The 19,065-nt window shown below is 40.9% G+C and overlaps 1 protein-coding gene across 1 annotated transcript in view; it reads right to left on the bottom strand.

The window, feature by feature from the left end:
• Positions 1–3,951: 3,951 nt before the first annotated feature.
• Positions 3,952–19,065, bottom strand: part of LOC121737620 (lateral signaling target protein 2) — a 47,927-nt gene continuing 32,813 nt past the window's right edge. The window contains exons 4-15 of the mRNA XM_042129284.1: positions 15,546–15,736; positions 13,282–13,429; positions 12,193–12,298; positions 11,717–11,872; positions 11,215–11,314; positions 9,672–10,915; positions 9,042–9,276; positions 8,479–8,565; positions 7,491–7,693; positions 6,544–6,769; positions 5,546–5,679; positions 3,952–5,078 (exon numbers count right to left, since the gene is read on the bottom strand). Of these exons, the coding sequence (XP_041985218.1) occupies positions 4,966–5,078; positions 5,546–5,679; positions 6,544–6,769; positions 7,491–7,693; positions 8,479–8,565; positions 9,042–9,276; positions 9,672–10,915; positions 11,215–11,314; positions 11,717–11,872; positions 12,193–12,298; positions 13,282–13,429; positions 15,546–15,736 (2,943 nt within the window). The 3' untranslated portion in view covers positions 3,952–4,965. The remainder of the gene's footprint in view (positions 5,079–5,545; positions 5,680–6,543; positions 6,770–7,490; positions 7,694–8,478; positions 8,566–9,041; positions 9,277–9,671; positions 10,916–11,214; positions 11,315–11,716; positions 11,873–12,192; positions 12,299–13,281; positions 13,430–15,545; positions 15,737–19,065) is intronic.

Here is a 19,065-nt window from a genome sequence, read left to right as displayed (position 1 = left end):
GGAGTGCCTCCGCAGTCCGCTGTCGGTGCGGCGCCGTTTTCCGAAGTTTGCCAAAGTCACGCGATGTTTGTCGAATAAGCTGCCGCCTAGAACAGCTGATTTCCAGTATCTTCGGAACTATTATTAGTATACCTTGGTGCAAAATCTTGGTAGCATAATATGCTTAGGATACTTCTCCTAAAACCAAAATCATCATGTTTCCATTAAAATTTCGAGGAGTTCCCTCGATTACTCAATGATCGACGTTGTTCGCTTGCTATATTATACTTCACAATCAATCATGGTTTTTCATCAAAGGGACCAAACATATGAAATAACAACACCCACATAATAAATCTGACATTTATTTTACAGGGTTATATAACAGTATCACTTAACAACTGGTCATTAGAAATACCTTCACAATAAAAATATATGCATCCCTTTCTCTCCTTCACGAAGAGACAGGGATGGAGGACAGTCGAAACTATATCTAGCATCTCTCTCTTTTCCCTTGGTAAGAAGAGGTCAGAGATATATGAATTAGAAAAATAACTTGAATCTATGCACTACTTAGTGAAATATTACTTGTTGCAAGTACTTACATAATGTCACATTGCAAAAACCCCGAAAGACATTATGAAAGTGATTGCAGTATAATTAATTGAACCCTTGTTTATTATTGTAAGCATTAAAGTATTCAGCGGTAGGTAGTTAGGTTTAATCAAAGCTGGGTAGAGTATGGTCGTGAAGCACGTTGAAATTAGGTCATTGACATAGCTTCTTGTCTCTTTCGCTCATGAAAATATCGTTTTTAATTTTGTAAAGAGCCATAAAAGCGATAGGTCAATGCACGAATTTCTACATTATTTTCGTCCGGACTATAGCGTAAGAGGTTCAAAAAGTATTTTTAAAATACATAATAGACATGTTGTTATGGCAGTTATACAATGTAAACTAAAAAACCCATAAAGTTAATATACCTAGCGGAATAGAGCAACAATTTCGAGCTGTCAAACGAAACCAAAATTGGTTTTCATCTGTGTGAAAAATATGTGTACGTATACACTTACACAAGCATGATTGAACATGAATTCTATGAGATTAAATTGTCAACGTGCGGCACGCGCCGACTGGACATTAACTCTATTCCGCTAGGTATATTAACTTTATGAAAAAATCTTAATAGGGCCATTTTAGACCTGTTTAGTGTTTGCATTAGTCATGTGAAAAATATTTTTTAACATATTTTATTGACGTGACATTTCTGGCATGGTCATTGGTCACCAAGATAACAGAAAATCTCCATTTTGTCTTTTGTCTATAAAGAGCTAATGTAATTTTTGCCCTACGCTTAAAATAATAAACAAGAATAAGTTAATTTTGTAAGCATGATATAAAAGGTTAGAAAAATTGTGAAGGTCCTAACAAAGTTAAAGAGATTTATATTACAAAATGTACATACAAGCTAACTCTAACACCGCGAATATAAAAATTATGGAATCTTTTAATCACACTAGAAATATAAACAATTATTTTTTTATCATTTTAATTATCTTAAAAATATAGATTTCTATTTAAACGCGTCTAGTATTAGTAAGAAATACAATTTAGATATTTTTGTTAGTAGAAATATCTATAATAATGCGATTTTATTCATATTCTTTCATATTATCGTTATACAATTTTAATAGTTATTATTTTAGTGCTTAGGTACAAAATATCATTGACAATCTTTTAACACAGAGGTCAGAGATAAAAGCTATACTCAAAATATGAATAAGAATATTTTAAAATAACACATTATAGACATTTCAAGATGTCTATCGACTTATTAAAAACCTAAATGTACTATAGAAGAAATTGATTCAGCAAATGGGGGACCTATTTCATTTGGTCGGGTTATGTTCAAATCTTTTATACATGAAAAAACCCCACTGAATAATGTAGGTAAATTTCTGATTGATAGTAAGTATAAATTTCATAATGAACTTTAGCATGTTTTTTATAAAAGGCTAAATGCTAGTTTTGTTACTTAAGAATAATTTAATTTTATTATTTAACTTAAATTTAATGAGGATACCTCCAGAAAATGTATTGAGTTTATGTCAAAATCTTCATTACAGTAAAGTAACATGTAGGCCGGTATAAATAGTCAGTACTCAAGATGCATCTCGGTCTCAAGCCACGGTTCGGCTCTATGATTGGTCCAAATTTTGACAGCCAACCAATCACAGAGCCCTAACCGTGTCTTGAGACCGAGATGCATCTTGAGTACTCACTATTTATACCAGCCTTTGCGGCACAGAGTGGGCATTTTTATAACATGAAGTCTTTTAATTCAGAATTTCTAATAAGTCGACAGGCATTAATTAATATAAAAATCGAAAGTAGCAACAGTTAAGGTTATAGAGAGCTAACCTAACAAACCAAACTTATCAATATTCTTATTCAGTCAATATGGAAAAATATTGTACAGTTTAAGTTTCATGTTCAAATAACTGAATAATACAGCGTGTTTATAAAACTATATACCTAAGTGATAATACATTAGGGTGTGTAATGTGTATGTGTCCCGTTCAGAGCTGCTACTTTTACAGTGAACTCTATACAAGGGACATACACACCCTAAAGTGTTATCACAAGTTTTGTTACATCCTGTATAGTTTATACTCGATAATTACATACTTTTCGGAGTCGGTAGAAATCAGGTAGAAATATAATGAAATTTCAATTCATCCAAATTGTGACGCGACAGAATTTTTAAGGAGGCGGCTAAAATTGAATTTTATTTACTACTAGCGTGCCCGACGGACGTTGTCCCGTCGGGCATGCTAGGTATTTATTAATTTATTAATATATATTAAGTTAAAATGGTAAACTTACGTGATTTAAATAAAATTATATTAATTTAGTAATAATAGGTATAAGTACTTAAAATGTCTAATTTGTCACATCTAAAAATAACCTTTCCCCTTTAATATTACCTACTTCTGTTATTAAAACATGTCAAGTAAACTGTACAGTTCGCGTAAAACTTGCAGCAAGTCATCAGTAGAAATGTTAAAATTGAAGACTTTAATTAAATAGAGGCAAATATATTTTATCATTCTGATGATTTGCTACAAACCTAACACTAGATTATAGATATTTCAACAACTTATAGTCAACTAGGGTTAGTGTATTGGAATAACAATTAAATATCACAAAATAATTATATTCTTTTGAAAAAAAAAGTTATAATAATAATCGGACGAATAAAACATGATGGGGTGATCTATACATTATTTTTTGGAGTATTATAGTCAAGAAAAATAAAGCAGTTTTACAGGAACACTTCGACAAGTTGCATTCGATAATTTCGACAACGAAATAGGGATAACACTCAAAAGTCGGAGCAGAGGGCGCTACTAGCACGCACAGTAAACAATCCGCCCAAGATCTGACATGTTGCACACGTCATATCAGAATATTGACAGAAACGTTCACAAACCTCAAACTAAACTTTTTGTTTACTGTCAATGCTGGTGCTGCCTCTAACTTAACCTATTGATGAAACTGCTCAAACTGCTAACATTTTTCCTGACTATACATACAGAGTGCAATTAAACATTTCTGCCAAATTTTTTCCAGGGCTTAGGTATCATTAGGTGAGTCCATTTAACAGAAAAAAAATTGGGTGTTATTATTTAAAATGACATTTTATCCCATTTAAAATCGTTGCAGAACGGTCACTCGCGGCGCGGGGGAATGAGCGGGGGTGACGCGGGGGGAGGCGCGCGCGGATCACGCGCGTGCGACGCGTCGTGTCCATTAATTGTAGTGTTTTTTAGGATAACTCTCGGAAACTATTTCCATAGACCAATTATCTATTTCTCAAAATTTTAGTACTGAGTGATTATAAAAGAAAAAATACGTGTATTTTTATTTTTAACAAGGATCAATATATCAAAATTTGGCAGGAAGGTTTAATTGCATCCTGTATAGTGTATACCCTATTACTAATAAATATATTTTACGCATTGTATTCAAGGTCTGTTGTCTTTGTGTGTCATTTGACTTCCAATACGCCATTCAAAGACAAGAAGACTTTTTACATTCGCTGTTTAAATATTTTGATTAGTAAGTAGGTTACAAAGTTATTTTGTTCAAATTATGATTAAATAATATACTCTTTCTTAAAATCGTGGGTAGGTGATGTTCATAAGAAATAAAGCTCATTCCGCACGGTGCGTTTGTTTGAGATCAAGAGCCGAATCGATAAATGTATTTGCACCGTGAAAAGTGAGCCTAAAGTTATGTGTAAATAATGTTTCAATGTCTTTCTTGTACACTTGTTTTTGTCTGTTATGTAAGAAGCAAAAGAAAATGATTTTTGTATTAATATCGTTGCTGGTAATTTCAAATTTATTTTCGAGGCAAACAAGGTATATTTTGTATGTTAAAACTTATATACAAAAGCAAGTAACAAAACTAGAATATTTAGAACTAAAGAATATTTTAAAACTGTTTTACCTTTGTCGATTTACTTTAAGAACTGTTTTAGCTTCATGTTACGCCTGATGTAGTTAAAAATAAACTAGGGCTTGTATAATGTATGTACAATATTACTTTACATACCTGTTATTGCCTGTCAAGTGGCTTAGAAATACAGCATTCGAAGTGATAAAAAATGTGTTAAACACAAAATATACCGTTTGTCTTAATTTTATGTTTTTTACAAGTTTACGTGACACAAGTATGCAAACATTAACACACAACTTTTTAAGCTTATTGTAGTAGGTATACAATACAGTTATTAGTCAACAATATTTCCAATTTTTGCAGGTATTCACCGGGTTATCCGGGTCATCCGAATAACCGGTCGGATATCCGGAATTAGTATCGGGCGTATCCGCCCAAGATACCGGAACACTCCTGGGTAAATTTTCCGGTTCATCCGTACATCCGGCCGGTTGAACCGGATTATCCGGTTATGCCGGAGTTTCACCGGCCCGCGACAACCCGGTAACACTCTTCGCACACTCTCACGGGCTTCAGTTGGCCGTAGCGCGGCAGGGGTATGGAGTTGGAACTGCACGACGCGCAGAACACTTTGCCTGGAAATTATAAAAGTAAGTCAAAGGCTCTAAACACACTAGGCTGAATTACGCCGGCGTAAATTCCGCCGCGTTTACGCCGCCTTTAAATTGCATACAAAATACGGGCCGAATACGAGGGGTGACACACTATTACATCGCGTTTTGTATGCGTTTGACATTTGCGGCGGAAATTACGCCGGCGTAATTCAGCCTAGTGTGTTTAGACACAAATTAGAGTTATAATAATAATAATCAACCGGTTCGGCAGTTTAGGGGCCTAATCATTAAAATATATATATTTCGCGGTACCGTTACGTACCGTCGGTCCAACCGAGCGACGGACGGCCTGACAGACAGAAAGACGGATTGACCGACCGATGGACGGACCAACGGACGGACCGACCGACCGACCGACGGACTAACCTTATGACTGACCGACCAACCGAACGACCAGATAAACGGACGGAGTGCACACGCGTACTTACCGCAGTTGCGACAGTGGTGTCGTCGTCGAAAGGCGGTGAAGTGGGCGGCGCACCGCATGCACGCCGCCGCCGCTATGTCCGGCACCCACTCCGGCGCGCGCTCCACCGGCCCCGCCCCCGAACTCGCCCCTGACCTGCAATGGCGACGAATACTGTTTAAATACAAGGAAATTCGGCACGAATGGGCCGGCTCAACCGGAGAAATACCACGGGCTCACAGAAAACCAGCGTGAAACAGCGCTTGCACTGTGTTTCGCTGAGTGAGTGAGTTTACCGGAGGCCCAATCCCCTACCCTTTTCCCTTCCCCGCCCTCCCTTATTCCCTTCCCTACCCTCCCCTATTACCCTCTTAAAAGGCCGGCAACGCACCTGCAGCTCTTCTGATGCTGGTGACCCGTTTGCTCGTTTGCCCCCTTATTTCATAAAAAAAAACTGCTTTCACAGACTAAAAAAATGTGCAGATGGACACTATAATAACTCACTAATAAAACACACTTTTCTTGCACTTTTTCCACTAAAGTGGAAAAAGTGCAAGAAAAGTGTGTTTTATTAGTGTACAACATGAATTTCCACCAAGAACCGACAGTACAATCAATTACATATGTATAATAACTCAGGCTGAGTCTACAACAAGGGTTTAGAAGTTCGTGACACCGTAGCTTTTTGACACGAAAGACCCTATGGCTACTAACGCAATTTGCACACCGACACCATGAACCACAAAAGTAATTGTGCACATTGATGGCCACCTAGGGCCATTTGACGTGTAAGGGCCAATTCAGACCGCAGTGCGACGCGTAGATGCATTTCTAAATTTGTACTGAATTGACAGACTTCATGAGCGTGAGACGTCATGCAAGTCTGTCAAATCCATACAAATTTAGAATTAATGCATCTACGCGTCGCATTATGGTCTGAATTGACCCTAAAACTAACACCGCCATAGCGTATTGACGCTCGTGCGTATCGTGACGCCTGTGTACAAACAAATGACATACCTTAAATCTCCCGTAGACGCAGACGGCTGAATATCACGTGGAGGCGGACGCGGCGCGGGCTGCGACGTTTGTGACGTGTGCGAAGCCTGTGACGCTTGTGACGCGTGTGACGTTTGTGACGCCTGTGAACCATGTGACGTTTGTGACACATGTGACGTTTGCGAAGAGTCGGACGAGTTGTCAGCGTACACTTCTTCGGCCGAGTAGACGCTGTCGAACGAACTGCCTGTAATGTGAATTATATGATGTTGTATCTTTGAGAATTACACTAATTTTTTGGCAAAATAGCCTTAGTGTCTAAACACACTAGGCTGAATTACGCCGGCGTAATTTCCGCCGCAAATGTCAAACGCATACAAAATGCGACGTAATAGTGTGTCACCCCACGTATTCGGCCCGTATTTTGTATGCAATTTAAACGCGGCGGAATTTACTCCGGCGTAATTCAGCCTAATGTGTTTAGACCCTTTATGTTAAGAGCCTAAACCTTTTTACTATACCTATTAATCACTCACCATATTCTGTATAATCTGCCCCTCGAGTAAGAGTAAGTACCCAAGGTGCGCGGTTTCATCTTTTACCTACAGCCACTTCAAGGATGCTTTCACCAACACATCTTTGTAGCACTATACTTACCGTTTTCTGTATACCAGCTCCCTCCGTAGGTACTAGCAGTTTATTGTGTCTTTCCTGCAGGCACTTCAAGGATACTTACTTTCACATCCTTGTATCACTCACCATTCTGTATAAGCTGCTCCTCCATAAATACTCAAGCGGCACGGTTTGTCATATTGCAGGCCCTACAAGGTTCCTTCCTCTTACATCCTTGTTACTTGTAGCACTGTACTCACCCTGCTCCTCTATAAGTACTCGAGCGACGCGCTTTCATATTGCAGGCACTGCAAGGATCCTTTCTCCCACATCCTTGTATCACTATAATCACTTACCGTTCTGTATAATCTGCTCGTCAGTGGGCGTGTACTCGAGCGGCGCGGGCTCCGGCTCGGGCTCGGGCTCCGGCTCCGGCGTCTGGTTCATGAGGAACACCGCCTTGAGGATGTTGCGGAGGTCGGCCGCGAAGTTGGTCTGCAGCTGGTCGGCGACGCCCGCGATGCACACGAACAGCCGGTGGATGAGGTCCACCGATGATCTGAAATGGTTTGACAGTAAAATAAATAAAAATCTTACACATATCTACGTGCACATACTAATATTTTTTAACCGACTTAAAAAAAGGAGGAGGTTATAATATGTTCGGCTGTGGAGATTTTTTTTATTTTTATTTTTGTATGTTCAACGATTACTCCGCCGTTTTCTTTTTTATAAAAGCCAGTCCACACGGCGCGGTACGTTAGCGTTGCATCGACGCAGCGCTGCCGTTTGACGCATAGCCGGCCACACGGGCGCTGCGTTATTACGAAGCAATCAACACCCCCTCCCGCTTCGTCTCAGGGGCTGCTGTCCGTCATTATTGTGTGCGTTGCGACGACGACCTTGGTTATTTGTATGTAAAACAACGCAACGACAGCGCTGCGTCGATGCAACGCTGACGCATCGCACCGTGTGGACTGGCTCTCAGGGACCTATCAGAGAGCGGTCACGCGTTCAATCGTTCGCATTCTGCGTTTGAGCGGTCAGTCACACATGAGGAATTCTGACGCGGTCAGAACGCCCCTGTGTGAGTACCTCTTATAAACACAACGAACGCAAAACTGACCGCTTGAACGCTTGACCGCGTGACCGCTCTCTATCTGATAGGTCGCTTAGCAAACACCAAAAAAGAATTAGCCAAATAAGTCTAGCTGTTCTCATGAATTAGCGCATACCAACACATTTTAGCTTAGCAACATTTAGCTTTTAATTTTTATATAAATTAATAATATATTATTACTGCCTGCATTGATTTAACTTTATCTGGAAATTGAAATCACTTACTTGAACTTTCCCCTAGCCTGCTGTCTCGCCGCCAACTCCTGCGCCTGCAGAGCCAGAGCAATTTGTTCATCGTCCGCGCACTCAGAGCTGAAAGCATAATGATACACGTAAATATAATCGTAATATTATTGTCTGTCTTTATGTTGCCTCTTTACGCTATCTTTAGGTCAATTTTGATGAAATTTGGTATGCAAATAATTTGTATCCTGGGAAAGACCGAAGTACTAAGGACACTTTTAATAATAATAATTTGACGTCAAAAATTGCGGCAACATAATACACTTTAAGAGGACGACTTTAAGTACACAAAGCGAAGTTGATTAATTGATAGAATTATCCTTAAAGCAGGAAACTTAAAATTTTGCACACGCGTTCCTCATATTATGTAAGAATCTATATTTAACACCTCCATTGTAGGTATCGCAGACAATATAGATTTTCAATTGTTATGCCGCTTGGGGATGGGTTTAACAAAATTTGTATGCTAGGAATAACATTTCACTCTGGCAAAAAAGCTACTTATTAGAACTAATATTATGTATGTAACAATAAATAACACTAACCTTTCATCTACAAAATGGTCCAAATTCAATCTTAAAGGGCTATTCTGATTTTGCGTCGATCTACTATCTATAATCATGAGGCCAGGCGGCCAAATTTTACTTTTCTTCTTTTTACTTTTCGATCCAGACTTTTTATTCCTTCTCGGTCTATGACTCTGCGAAGAATCTCCTTCTCTGGACCTGCTCTCTTCTAGAAGGATATTCTTTCTGTCGGCCACCCTCTGTCTTCTTAACCCTGAAATGAAAATGAAAAATATTTTATATCTAAATCGCATCGGTTAAAAATTAACACTTTTAAAACTTTTAAATTAACACTTTTTACTGTGGAAGAGCCATGCTTCGGCACGAATGGGCCGGCTCCACCGGAGAAATACCACGAGCTCACAGAATACCGGCGTGAAACAGCGCTTGCGTTGTGCCGAGTGAGTGGGTTTACCGGAGGCCCAATTACCCTATTCCCTTTCTCCTCTTCCCCTATTCCCTCTTAAAAGGCCGGCAACGCACCTGCAGCTCTTCTGATGTTGCGAGTGTCCATGGGCGACGGAAGTTGCTTTCCATCTGGTGACCGTTTGCTCGTTTGCACCCTTATTTTATATATTTTTTTAAATCTACATGAGGCCTGCCAATTACCTGAAATAACATCCTCTATCGTCCTAATATCTTCCGGAGTATCCTGCCAATTCTGGTCATTGCTCGCTTCCTCATTTAAATTCTCTTCGCTTAGCCTATCTATATTTACATTGTCTATGTGTGATGATCCCGCCTCGTTCTTTTGAGTATTATGTTCGACGTAGTTTATATTTACAGTTACATCTCCCATATCGTTGAAAGAACGTTCTAGTGAATTCTTCTCTTTGCCATCTTCAGTTTCACTCTCTGGACTTTTTAATACCCTGTTTTGTTGCATATAATGGTTCTCCTTTAGATCTTTACTTTGATCTGTATCTGGAGATCTATCTAGACTTGTATTTTCTGTGCTCACACCGCTGTCAACTGGCGATTCATGATCACTTTCGTACCCTAACATAAACTTAACTCTATCTTCGTCCTTGTCCATAGTCGTCCTAGCGGAGTGAAAACTAGTGTTATCATCGTTAGCATCAACAAAACTCTCCCTAAACTCCTCATTGGTTAGTAATAATGAACTTAGGTTAGCATTAGCTATAGATATGTTAGTATTCACGACCTCAGCTTCAATATTCTCTTGTATCATTAGCGGTAGATCCGGGTTCAGTATCGCATTATTAATATCGTTGTCCTCGTCTTGGTTGAACACGGCTGAACTATTATGTGAGAGTGAAGATAGTACAACTGGTTCTTGGCTTATGGCATTCGGTATCAAATACCCATGACTGGTAGAAGGTAAGCAACTTAACAGTTCATTCCTCGGTCCTGTCAAATCTTCTGTACTATCCGTCGTTAGGAGGGTTACATCACTAGTCGAGAACGCGTGCATAGGGTTATGATCGAGTATATCCACATCGCTAACTATCGACGAAAGTCTATCAGCTATTTCGGTGACTTGCTCGTTTAGTGATGTGACTAAGTCGTGGTCTGGTATCTGTCGATTACTCTCGCTCGACGTCGAAGCGGATAGGGCATTAATTACTAGCGGATCGAACATCATTAATCCATTTGTCGATAGATTTCTTAGCGATGATAGATCACTGCTCTCTGCTCTGCTGGTCTTTCTACTCTTATCGTCTTGGAATGTATCGTCTAGTTTCTCCGTGCTCCTGTCTGTTTCTACTTCTGACTCTTTCTCTGATTCGTCGACGTCTTCCGTCAGTCGTTTGAGGCCGTCGATGATCGGTGTCATGACTTCAATATTGTCGGGGAGGTAGTCTCCATCCGTTATTGTTGGTTCGCTCGAGCTGAAAAATATAATTAAATATTTGAGTATTTGAAATTATTTTTGGAAAAAACAATATTTAAATATATTTTGTATGTGGTCCTATCCTAGACAAGCTTAACAAATATGTTAGTATTTTTAAATGACACAGAAGTTACCCATGAATTTAATTTGCATAGAAAAATAATGACAAAATTACCATTGCTTTGAGGCTAGATGTCGTTTACGGGCAATTTCATTCCCACGACTGCTACTCTTGTATCATCAGAATCAACTATAATTAACGACTAGACTATAATCTCTAATAATGTTAGTACATACCTTTGTGTAGTATACAGGTCTCTACAGTGCGCGTGGTCTGCATAGAACTTGGACACAAACTCGCCGATGTCAGGGTAACACGAGTCCTCTGTGCTGTCTTCTGTAAAAAATAAACAGACATGAGTATTCGGTATGACAAGCGTCTATTACTACAATATACCACTTAGTAAATTTTTAGGCTGGGCTGTAACCAGCAGGCGTTAACAGCGCGTTACCTGTTGTCAGCACGTTATCTGTTGGCAGCGCGTTACCTGTGATCAGCGCGTTACTTGTGTACAGCGCATTACCTGTTAGCAACGCGTTATTTGTTGACAGCGCGTTACTTATTAGCAATGCGTTATCTGTTGGCAGTGCGATACCTATAGGCAGCGCGTTACCTGTGCGCAATGCGATTTCTGTTGGCACACCTTGTTACCTGTTGACAGCACGTTACTTGTCAGCGCGTTTTCTGCTGGCTACTTGTTACCTGTCGGCAGCGCGTTATCTGTCGGCAGCGTGTTACCTGTAGGCAGCTCGAGGACAGCGAGGTCGGCGATGTCCTCGTTCGTGCACAGCAGCTTCTCGAGCGCAAGCAGCTCGCGCCTGTCCAGCGTCCACAGGAGCGAGCGGATCTTGTGCAGGAGCGTGCGGAAAGGACGAAACATGTCCGACATCTCCTCTGGAAAAAATAAAATAATATTAGTTTATTTCTAAATCGATTACTTTTATTCTAAATCGATGGTATAATATATTTAATTCCTCGAACCGGCTCGATGCGAGCCTTCGAGCTGTGAGTTTTGCGGTCCACACAGTTACTCGATTCGGAGTAAAACTATCAAGCAAAACCGCATGTGAGCACTTAGCATAAGTCACGATAATATGTCTTGACTTGAAAAGCTAGGCTTGTCATAACCCAACCAAGAAACAAAGGTTGGCTATCTAGTAAATAAATATCTCTGACAGCAATGAGGGTTGTATGGCGCTATGTAGCCGTTTTACCTGTAGGTTTATCAATGCTGAGCGGGCCACTGGAGTATATCAGGAGTCCGCTGACGATGGCCAGCCGCGGCACCGCGAACATCAGCGCCGGGTCGTAAGAGTCCACCTGCAAACATCAGCGTTGTGACTTTAAGCGCACGTCTAGACCTACAATAATATTGCGCAATATCACGTATTGCGTAATATTATTGACCGTCTAGGGTTGATACTTGATATTGAACATCGCGCGCCTTCAATCTAATTATCAAATAAGCTGTACAATAAAATTGAAGCGCGATATTGACAATACAATTGCTCGTCTAGGCGACCGGTAATAAGCAAATCATTAACGGCCGTTCCCAATATTTGATCTATCTCAGGTTTTGCCCTACTAGAGATAGAAATAGCTCACAATTGACATAAAATATATGTCTCTAATGTCTAATGTGAGCAATTCCTATCTCTAGTAAGGCAAAACCAGAGATAGATCAAATATTGGGAACGGCCGTAAATGATAATATGAAAAAGTCATTTGCTTGATCCTCATCAACTTACACTCGGGTGGAAATAGTTTTATAGCCTATTCTTATACCAATAATGACCTCAAGACTTAAAATATTACAAATACAAATAAATTTATTGCCAGAATGTTGTTGATATAACTGTTTATTTATTGTTAACCAGACAACTCGGTGAAGTTATAATCATTCCCTGGTTTTTGACAAATATTTCAATAGTAAAATTAGCCAAATCGGTTCAGCTATAGCGAGACTAATAAAATAAATTCATTTTCATTTATAAAGAAGATATTTATCATGTACAGATACATAATGTTGACAACAACACAAGCAGGGCTTGTAAAACTATTCGATGTATCCATACTACTATTATAAATGCGAAAGTATGTATTGTACCTCTTCACGCCCAAGCCGCTGAACCGATTTCGCTGAAATTTGGTATGTAGATACTTTGGGTCACGGGAAAGGACATAGGATACTTTTTATCACGGAAAATGTACGGTTCCCACGCGATAAACGACTTTTGGTGTAACGGAGTTGCGGGTGTAGTCTAGTAATTTTTTTTAATTAAGCGGGCCAGTTAGTCACTCACCTGTTCCTGAGTAAGCAGGTTCTGCTTGAGCGCTCGTCGCAGGCTCTCGGAGAACAGCACGCAGATGAGCTGCTGGGCCTCGAACTCGTGCGGAGTCTTCACGTTCACCATCGCCGACACGTAGCACAGCTCGAACTCCGCGAACAGCCTGCAATCAGCATCAGTCAAAACGGTAAGCATCCAATCAATAAGACAGTAAGAACCGTATCAGCATCAGTCAGTGGGACAGTAAGAATCAATCAATGGAACAGTATTGAATCAGCATCAGTCAGTAAAACATTATTTTAATGCGCATGAATAGTATCTTGCTATAGGAACTGATCAGCAACTGTTACTTTTAACAATTAATCAGCATCAATTAGAACGATTAATCAACATCAATTTTGATTAAACGCGTTGTAAATTTTGTCCGTGGGAGAGCCATGCTTCGGCACGAATGGGCCGGCTCGACCGGAGAAATACCACGGCCTCACAGAAAACCGGCGTAAAACAGCGCTTGCGCTGTGTTTCGCCGAGTGAGTGAGTTTACCGGTGTCCCAATCCCCTACCCCCCTAGAAATGCCGCAGTTGAAAAACAATTTGTTACCCCAGGAGGGTACCAACTGCGTTGGAGAATCCCTCTCTGGACGTCCATGCTCAGGAACTCCTGGAACTGAACGTGGACGTCCAGGCTGCCCCTCGTATTCTGGGGAGGGCAAAACTGCGCTCCAATCTGCTCGGGGCAAGAGCAAACACACAAAGGCACCCCCCTCGATATTAAACATGGACTTTTGTAATATCAGGGGATTACACTCCAACCTTAATGCCGTCCATTACCACCTTGATACGGCAAAGCCGGCTTTGCTCTTTTTAACCGAGACGCAGATATCATCTCCGAGTGACACATCATACCTTTCCCACCCAGGGTATTACCTCGAGCACTCCTTTCAACCCAAAGCTGGAGTGTGTGTGTATATCAGAGATGATATCAGCTCCCGCCGCCTCAGCAATCTTGAGGTCATGGACCTATCAAACTTATGGCTCCGCATAGATTGCGACGACCACCCTCGCGTCTATGCGTGCCTATATAGGTCCCATAGTGGTGACCCCGAGACGGACCGACTCTTGGAGCACCTGCAAGCTGCTTCAGATTTTGTGCAGCAGCAGATCCCATCCGCAGAGATCATAATACTTGGCGACTTTAATGCCCACCACGCCGACTGGCTCAATTCCAGTAAAACTGATCATGCGGGGAGATCTGTCTGCAACTTTGCCCTTGCGAACGACTTGACACAACTGGTTACTACGCCTACGCGAATCCCAGATTTGGATGGTCAGAATCCTTCCTTGTTGTCTCGACTTGATTACACCGGAGCGGTTGTGCAAAAATGCCTCATTGTGCAGTGTCTAATTGTAAAAACATAAGTACGAAAGTGAATCGGTCAAAAGGAGGTATTTCTTTCCACGGGTAAGTCATTTGTTCTAACTAAAAGCAAAGCAAAAATTGACACGAGTGATTCCTTTAGCAACGCACGCGCGTCGCCGTCCTATCTTGATTTATTTTTGTTGTCCAACATATTATATTTAGCGCTAGGCAGCTTAGTACTCTGTATAATTATTAATTAGTGACATTTACAAATGTTACTTAAATTTTTCTTGTAGGTTATTATTATTGTCATGAAGCAGATTATTATTTTTAATATCATAAATTACTGTCTTATACAGGGTGTAACAAAACAAGTGATAGATAATATTTTAGGATGTGTTACATGTGTCCCAATCCCAAAGAGTTCACTGTGAAAGTAGCTGTACTAATATTTATTCTGTGGCAGCGCTTAGAGAATACATTTTGTTTAAATAGTTGTCAGGGCAAATTTTTTAATTTGGGGCAATACTCATAAAAACTTAGAAGTCAAAGGTTGCTTAACCTGTCAACTATCTGTGCAGTGAAGCCAAACGAGCGTAAATTCGATCGCGTAATTTATTATATTTTATGTACTAATCATGACTCACAATATTACGCTCATGTGAATAAAGTATAGGAATTTTTTGTGAAACTTATTGCAGCAGAATTTCTGCCAACCGAAATTCTGCGACTCATGACTCACAAAATTACGCTCGTTTGGCTTCACCCTTTAAGGCTTTCAAAGCAGATAGTGGACTGTCTCCAGGCCGTCAAAACTCTTGGCCAAAGCCAAGCCGCAGCTCTCTGCACCAAGCGCTTCTCTACTGACAATACGTCAGATTTCCATCAGACCACCTGTCGGCTGTCGCCTGTCACCCACCTGTCGAATATCCGGAGGCTCTCGTGCAGCATGTCATCGTGGTCCTGCAGGGCGAGGCCCCGGGGGCGAAGGCACTGCTCTCGCAGCAGGGAGCGGACTGTCTCCAGACTTCGAGTGAGCGCCTTCGCTAGCGGACGCATGGCAGCTGACTCCTCTTCTCTGTTCATGATGGAAGAACCGGCTGCTAGGCACTGGAAGATATAAAAAGAAATGAATGAATGAATATATTTTATTGTGCACACAGTTACAATAACAACAAAAACACATAAAATTACGAGTACACAAAGGCGGTCTTATAACTATATAGCAATTTCTGCCAGACAACCTTTGGAAGAAAGGAAACAAAAAGTTGCTGGAGAAATTATTTTTATTCCTCTACTGACTTCTAAACATATTGCAAGCAAAAACAATGATATTCCTGACCTTTTGACTTTTTATAACTTTTTTAAGAGCATGGTTTTAATGGCGATTTTTCAAATCTTTACTACAACGACGCAATAAAGGTTTATGGACGTTTCGACCTTTTCTCATACATTTCCTACTACTATTTTTCTACTCTTGTATACTTGCTATTTAAAGTTCTCCGAAATAGCGCTGATGTGCGAGCCTGATTTAGACAGCCTGCTGTGATGGTCTACTATTAGGGCCAACCCACACGTACCACAACCACACCACATCGCAACGACAAAATGTCGTCGAGCAGTGGTTACGTGTGAATGGTGTCGTTGCAGCTTTTTGTAGTTGCGTTGTGGTACCGACAAAATGTCGACGTGGTTGTGTTGTCGCCCGTGGTTGCGATGTGGTTATGTACGAAAGTCAATGAAACGGAGGGGGGAGGGAAAAGCGCGGGTGGTATGCGCGCACTGTCATTGCATCGACGCAACGTTGTCGATGTCCCGTTCTGACAAAAAAAAATGGTCACGTTACTTCTGGATCATAAAATCATTTTGCAAATCATGTCATGTTGACGGAAAATGCATAGATCTATCTATGCATGATGTATCATAAATGGCTCTGTTATCAATTAGTAATAATTTATGAATATAAATGCATTTATAATAACTCATGTTTAATGCAAGAGATACGTTAATGGTGAAATAGAAAAATAAGAAAAATGCAGATTACTATAACAATATACAAATGTAGCTGTACTGTCAAAGTCTGATCAAGTGTATCGTCTTTAGTGCTTGATAGTCTGTGTTGATCACAGACATAGATCAAGATCTATGTCTGTGGTGTTCATAGTGTTAAAATTTGAATTTTTACCCAAAACCCAAAGTGTCTAAACACACTAGGCTGAATTACGCCGGCGTAAATTCCGCCGCAAATGTCAAACGCATACAAATACGCGACGGAATAGTGTGTCGTCTCTCGCGTTCCGCCCGTATTTTGTATGAGTTTGAAACGCGGCGTAAACGCGGCGGAATTTACGCCGGCGTAATTCAGCCTAATATATTTAGACACTACGTATTACGTATACGTGGGAGAGCCATGCTTCGGCACGAATAAGCCGGCTCGAACGGAGAAATACCAAGTTCTCACAGAAAACCGGCGTGAAACAGCGCTTGCGCTGTGTTTCGCCGAGTGAGTGAGTTTACCGGAGGCCCAATCCCATACCCTATTACCTTCCCTACCCTCCCCTATTCCCTTCCCTTCCCTATTACCTCTTAAAAGGCCGGCAACGCACCTGCAGCTCTTCTGATACTGCGAGTGTCCATGGGCGACGGAAGTTGCTTTCCATCATGTGACCCGTTTGCTCGTTTGCCCCCTTATGTCATAAAAAAAAAGACAAACGGAAATATGGCACCATGACATTTGCACTATGACTTGTTGCCAACTTCACGCGAATTCAACGAAATGGTAACGCAATTTCATTCACAATGACTATTCAAATGGTGAATTTAGTACGCCCGTTAGATTCTATTGTTGTGACTTGTGAATAATCTGAATGAACCGCACTGATTGCGCATGGTTAGGGCACATGACCTGCATTTTGTGGTCGAAATTAATGAATCCATACTTCTTTACTACTGTCTGCTTGTCTTATGTAAACAAGCAAAGCGAAGACTATGGGCCTGTCCACATCTCCACGTCACGACGTCAACGTGGATCGGTGCAGTAACGTGGCACGGTACGTTGACGTGACGTGTATTACGTCAACGTAACGTAAAAATGCACGCATTTTTTCTTCTCTTTCTCCGTTTTTAAAAATAGCAAAAGAGTATTTAGATCAGTAGTGAAGTGAAGTGAAGAATGTAGCAGTTTTACAAGGCATGGCGACGTACAATGTTGCTATATCGTGACGTGCATTTTACGTCACGTCAACGTACCGTGCCACGTTACCGCACCGTTTCACGTTGACGACGTCGTGACGCGGAGATGTGGACAGGCCCGCGAACTTATAGATTATTCGTGTATGATTTTTAATATTTTTTTCAATTTTTGTATCAAAATCCTAATGCGGTTCACAGAGTATATCTACTTACCAAGTTTCAATAGTATAGCTCTTAGTAGTTTCGGAGAAAAGTGGCTGTGACATACGGACGGACAGACAGACTTGACGAATCTATAAGGGTTCCCTTTTTTGCCATTTGGCTACGGAACCCTAAAAACGTAGACGAGTTGAGATGCCTTCAAGACCCTACAGACTGCAGTCCACAAGATTTTGCAGATTTTGCAGTTGCAGTCTGTAAGGCACTATTTTAAAGAAAGATGTTGTCAACCGTCATACAGCGATGGTGAAACGAATTTTCAACTTATTCTGGATGATGGAGATATAAGATATAGCTGCATAATTGTATACTAGATGACGCCCGCAACTCCGTTGCGTCAAAATTCATTTATCGCGCGAGAACCGTCCATTTTTCGGGATAAAAGTATCCTATGTCCTTTCCCGGGACTCAAAGTATCTCCATACCAAATTTCAGCTGAATCGGCTCAGCGGTTTGGGCGTGAAGAGGTGACAGACAGGCATTTATATTATGAGTAAAGTAAGGCCGGCATAAATAGTCAGTACTTAAGATGCATCTCGGTCTGAAGACGCGGTTCGGCTCTATGATTGGTCCAAATTTTGATTTTTGACAGCCAACCAATCACAGAGCCTGAACCGTGTCTTGAGACCGAGATGCATCTTGAGTACTGACTATTTGTACCGGCCTTAGTAAGTAAGTATAGTAAGTATAGAAACTATAAAAAAGTATAAAAACGCCTCCGTGGTCTAGTGGTATAGAGCGCGGCTCTTGACTCGGAGGTCGTGGGTTCGATTCCCGCGTTGGAAACATGTTATTTCCAAGTTTGGTTAGGACAATGCAGGCTGATCACCTGATTGTCTGACAAGTAAGATGATCCATGCGTCGGATGGGCATGTAAAAAGTCGGTCCTGCGCCTGATCTCTCGCCGGTCGTGTCGGTCTTCCGTCCCACTGGGTTATGAGAGTAAAGGAATAGAGAGTGCTCTTGTGTACTGCGCACACACTTGGGCACTATAAAATTACTCCTGCGTAGCTGGCCTGGTTTCAATT

Source organism: Aricia agestis, chromosome 21 (genome assembly GCF_905147365.1).
Source record: "Aricia agestis chromosome 21, ilAriAges1.1, whole genome shotgun sequence".
Taxonomy (NCBI): Eukaryota; Metazoa; Arthropoda; class Insecta; order Lepidoptera; family Lycaenidae; genus Aricia; species Aricia agestis.
The sequence above is the reverse complement of the archived record's forward strand: the minus strand, read 5'-3'. Positions and strand labels throughout refer to the sequence as shown.